Here is a 4739-nt window from a genome sequence, read left to right as displayed (position 1 = left end):
CTCTCGAAGGCGACGAGGCGGCGCTGCTGGCGTGGCTCGACAGCGGCGGGCGGGTCAACGTGACTTGCTGGGAGGACGATGTGAGCTGCATCACCGCGCTGATGTTCGCCGTTCGCTGCGGCCACGAGCGAGTGGTCGAGCTGCTGCTTCAGCGCGGCGCGGAGATCGACTTGCAGGACAGCATGGGCAGCACCGCGCTGCTACTCGCCGCCGGCAACGGCCACGAGCGGGTGGTCGAGCTGCTATTGCAGCGCGGCGCGGAGGTCAACAAGCAGAACAACAGCGGCTTCGCCGCGCTGATGACCGCCGCCGCCAATGGCCACGAGCGGGTGGTCGACTTGCTGCTGCGGCGCGGCGCGGAGATCAACTTGCAGAACAGCGACGGCTTCACCGCGCTGATGGGCGCCGCCCACCAAGGCCACGAGCGGGTGGTCGAGCTGCTGATACGGCGCGGCGCTGAGGTCAACCTGCAGAGCAGCAGCGGCGTCACCGCGCTGATGATCGCCGCCGAGCAAGGCCACGAGCGGGTGGTCGAGCTGCTGCTGCGGCACGGCGCGGAGATGAACTTGCAGACCAGCGACGGCGTCACCGCGCTGATGTACGCCGCCAGCCAAGACCACTCCGCCGTCGTCCTCCGCTTGCTGCGGGCGGGCGCAGACGCGGCGTTGTGCTCTGCGAGCGGCAGGACGGCGCTGCAGGTGGCCAAGGAGAAGGGCCACGCCGGGTGCGTGGGCGCCCCGAGGAGCATGCGGCGGCGGAGGCGGCGGCCGAGGCAGCGGCGAGGGAGGCGGTGAGAGCGGCGGCAGAGGCGGAGGCGACGCGGCATGCCGAGGCGCTGCTGGCGGAGGAGGAGGCGGAAAAGGAGGCGGGGGGGCGCGACACGGAGAGCAAGAAGGGCAAGAAGAAGAAGAAGAAGAAGGGGAAGGGCGGCGGAGGCGGCGCTGGGCCGTCGCGGGAGCCTGAGGTTGCGGATGAGGCAGCGCTGGCGGCGGGAGAGGCGGCGGAGTTGGCGGCGGCGCTCGAGGAGAGCGTGAGGCTGGGGGAGGAGAGGCGGGCGCCCGACGAGCAAGTGTCGTCCTCTTTGGCTGCAGAGAGGCCGCCCTCGGTGGAGGAGGAGGAGGACCCACCAGCCGACTTCATCTGCCCAATCACGACCGAGGTCATGAGCGACCCGGTGATGGCGGCGGACGGGCATGCTTACGAGCGGTCGGCGATCGAGCGCTGGCTCGCGACCAAGTCGACGAGCCCGATGACTGGCGGTGAGCTTGAGCATATGGGCCTCTCCCCGCACCACATGCTGCGCCGGATGATCCGAGAGTGGCGAGCGGCGCATCCGGCACGATAGTCGATAGTAGGTACGGGAGGTTTTCTCTGGTAGAGCGGGTACGAGATGTGTGTTGCACATGTTCGTAACAGGGGTCACATCCACTTGGAAAAGAAAAACGCGAAGAACTACATGTAATGCGAATTCAATCAATACTGAATCAATACGGCTAGCACTGGTCTTCACAGGCGGTGATACGAAACAAAAGACAGACCCAGGGAATCTCCTATTCACCCTTACAGCCCCTGCCCGAGCTCAGGCTCGACAGAGGTTGGTTTGAAGTGCTCAGCGTATGGACCACTTGCTTCACACAAAGGCACAACACGAACGAGAGACAGAGAGACAACGACGACAGTCGGACATGCATGGGTGGGTCCCAGGAGGGCGAGCGATCGTACGTTCGATGAGGCTGTGAAAATTTCTTTCTTTTAACTACTACCGTGATAGGAGTGGAACTTTCGTGAACAAAAGTTTGGCCACGCAACGCAATTTCGATCGGGCCGAGCGGCCTCGCGCAAGCATGGCGCCCGCTCTGCGCACGCTGCTGGCATTATTCGTAGTATGTAGCGGCGGCTGCTCGTTCGCCTCCCTCCAGAGTGGCGTAGACGCGGACGATGCGGGCCTCGACACAGCATTGGTGAGGGGCGCCGCCATCAGCGCCGCCCGTGCCCACATCCCACCGGTGGTGCACCTCCTGCGAACCCCCTTGCTTGCTGCCGCCCTCATTTTGTGCTCTTTTTCACGCGGCCGTGCAGCACGGAGGCTGCATTTTACCTCAAGTAGAAGCATCCCGCCACCACAGGAAAACCAACGTCTGCTGACGAAGCAGTACTCGGCCTTCCCTTATCCGGCGAGAGAGAAAGGCGACGTGCACCGGATCAACTCATGCGACCTGGCCAGAATGTAGCCGAGGGAATAGCGAGATGCACGACCCCGACCCCTGCTGCGCATGTCTAGCGTTGCGTTGATGCGCAGGTGCTGATATCGGAGAAAGCATTCGAGGGCCGCGTCGACGTCTCATCCGTGACGCCGCAGAAGCCAAAGACGGCCTCACCAAAGCCGCCTCAGCCGCCGGAGTTCACGACGCTCGATGCGATGCGCGGGGGCGTGCGTCCACGCCCCGACCCGGTGCCCTCCGCCGCCATCGACAGCGCCGCGGTCCTATCTGGCGCGCGCAACCGCAGGCCCAGGGTGGTGGTCGAGCCCGGCGAGGAGGAGAGTGCAGCCTCGCCGGCGGCGAACGCAGTCGCCGCGGTGGCGTTCGGATCCGACGCGGGCAGCGAGAGGGGCTCCGTCGTCTCGAGCACCGGCTCTAGCCACAGCACGGTGGACGCCATCGCAGCCTCTGTCGCCGGAGACCCCGCGGCGAGGAAAACCTCGCCGGGAGGAGCTCACCGGCGTAAGCGAGCGCGTCGTGTCTGAATAACGAGTGATGGTTGTTGAGGCCTGTGGCGGGTGCCGGGGGCGTACGTGTGTGGCGCCGCTGCCTGCATGCGCATTCCATGGTGGGGGTGGGGGGGGGGGGGGGGTGTCTGTGTTGACGGCCGGGAGCATGGGGGACACGCTGCGCATTGCCCCGTCGTTTGTAAATTTCGTCGTACTCTAAGAGCTGTGTGAGCTAGTGAACAAATCCCATGTAAAGGCTGTGCTCGAGAACACGTTAGCCGTTCGCTGCGTGAGCGTGTGCAGCTCGACGACCGGGCGTGGTGCACGATCGGCGCGTTGGAAACCTGTGCTTCGTTACAGCATGTGGTCGTGGAGCGCCAAAGCGAAATCAAGCCCGGGATGTGTCCCTTGTTCACGTGGGCGTAGTAGCCCTTCCGCTCAGCCGGGGTGGGCGTCGTAAGGGTGAGGGCGATTGCGTGCAGGCGCCCCCGCGCGACTGTGCCTCTTTTGGTACTGACTACTGTGTGTGGCGTACCTGTGTCGAACCTGTTTGCTGTGAGAGAGAGAGAGATTTGTTTGTGTTTGTTTGCTGTGAGAGAGAGTCCACGTCGACCGCGCAGAGCTTGGGCTCTTGTGTGAGTGCCAGTGCGCGCCAGTCCCGTGCGAAGTGTCGTGGAGTTCAAGAAAAGAAAGCAGGAAGGCCGCTTTAGCAACGGGGGGTTGGGGGGGGGTCCAGAGGATCCAGAGACGTGTCAGCTAGGGCTAAGGTCGCGTCCCCGCTAAGGAACACCATGAGCCACTTCCGCTCGGAGTTCGCCTCGGACTTCATCTGTTGCTTCGTCGACGACGAGGACGAGCGCCGCGACCCGCTCCTCTCCCTCGACTTCAGCGGCCTCTCCGTTCTTGACGCGCTTCGCCTCTTTCTCGGCGCTGCGCGGCAGGCGGGAGGAGGCGCAGACACAGACGCCTTTGCCGAGCGGTACTGCCTCTTCTACGAGGGCGTGCAGTCGCACACGTCGATGCGCGCTGCGTGCCGCGCGCTGGTGCGCAGCTACCTGCTCCTCGACACCGCTCTCCACCGCGGCGACGCCAAGGTGCCGATGAGCGAGACGGCCTTCCTGTCCGAGGCCTGCCGGCTCGGGCGCGAGGGCGGGGCGGAGCTGCCGCCACGGCTGCTGGCCGAGGCGTACCGCTCGATCCTCGCGATCCCGCTCCCCGAGGCGCCCGCGCCGCTCCCGCGTCCCAAGGCTGCAGGCTGCGGCGGGTTTGGCCGCCCGGTCTGCGCCGGGCTCTGCTGCTACTTTTGCTGCTCGGACAAGGGCGGCGGGGGCGGAGAGGGCGGGACGGCGCCGCTGCGCGCGGTGCCCGCCTCGATGGAGCGCCACCTCGACCCGATCGACTTCGATCCGATGGAGTGCGACCTTCCCGTCGTCGGCTTCCGGCAGCTGTCGCTCTGCAAGGAGCTGGACGAGACACTCTCGCAGGGGGAGGCGTGCAGCGGAGAGGCGTACACGGGAGAGGCGTGCCCGCTGGGCAACGCGGGGCGGCTCTCGCTCGGCGGGAAGGTGCACGCCCTCTTCGACGCCCACCGCCCGCCCGGAGCCGGCTCCCCCTTTTCCGCCATCGACCTGCCGCCCGCTGCGGACGGCTCTCCCCTCTTTGACGACGAGGTCTGCGGCATGGCCGTCGACGAGCCGGGCGGCGGCGGCGGAGGGGGCGGCGTCGGCGGCGGCGTCGGCGGCGGCGGCGGCGGCGGCGGCGGCGGCGGCGGAGGAGGAGCGGCGGCGCGCAAGCCTCGCGCTCCGATAGAGCGGTGGAGCGAGGCTGAGGATGCGAGCATTCGCGCCGGCGTGGCTGCGCACGGTCCAAAGTGGAAGCAGATCGCCGACGTGCTGCCGGGCCGGAGCGACGACGCGGTGCGCAACCGGTGGAAGCGCCTCTCGCAAAAGGAGCACTCGGCCGCCCCGGCGGCATACAGCGCGACTGCGCAGCACCCACCCTCCTCCTCCTCCTCCACCACCACCACCAC

At 66.7% G+C, this 4739-nt stretch overlaps 1 protein-coding gene across 1 annotated transcript; it reads left to right on the top strand.

Moving 5' to 3' along the window:
- Nucleotides 1–1126: 1126 nt before the first annotated feature.
- Nucleotides 1127–1345, top strand: EMIHUDRAFT_69133 (hypothetical protein; the record flags this gene model as incomplete). Its single annotated transcript, XM_005756892.1, has 1 exon — nt 1127–1345. A coding segment is annotated over one exon (219 nt), but the record flags the coding sequence as incomplete, so codon positions are not given.
- Between the last annotated feature and the right edge of the window lie 3394 nt (nt 1346–4739).

The sequence above is a fragment of the Emiliania huxleyi genome (assembly GCF_000372725.1).
Source record: "Emiliania huxleyi CCMP1516 unplaced genomic scaffold EMIHUscaffold_94, whole genome shotgun sequence".
Lineage (NCBI taxonomy): Eukaryota > Haptophyta > Isochrysidales > Noelaerhabdaceae > Emiliania > Emiliania huxleyi.
The sequence above is the reverse complement of the archived record's forward strand: the minus strand, read 5'-3'. Positions and strand labels throughout refer to the sequence as shown.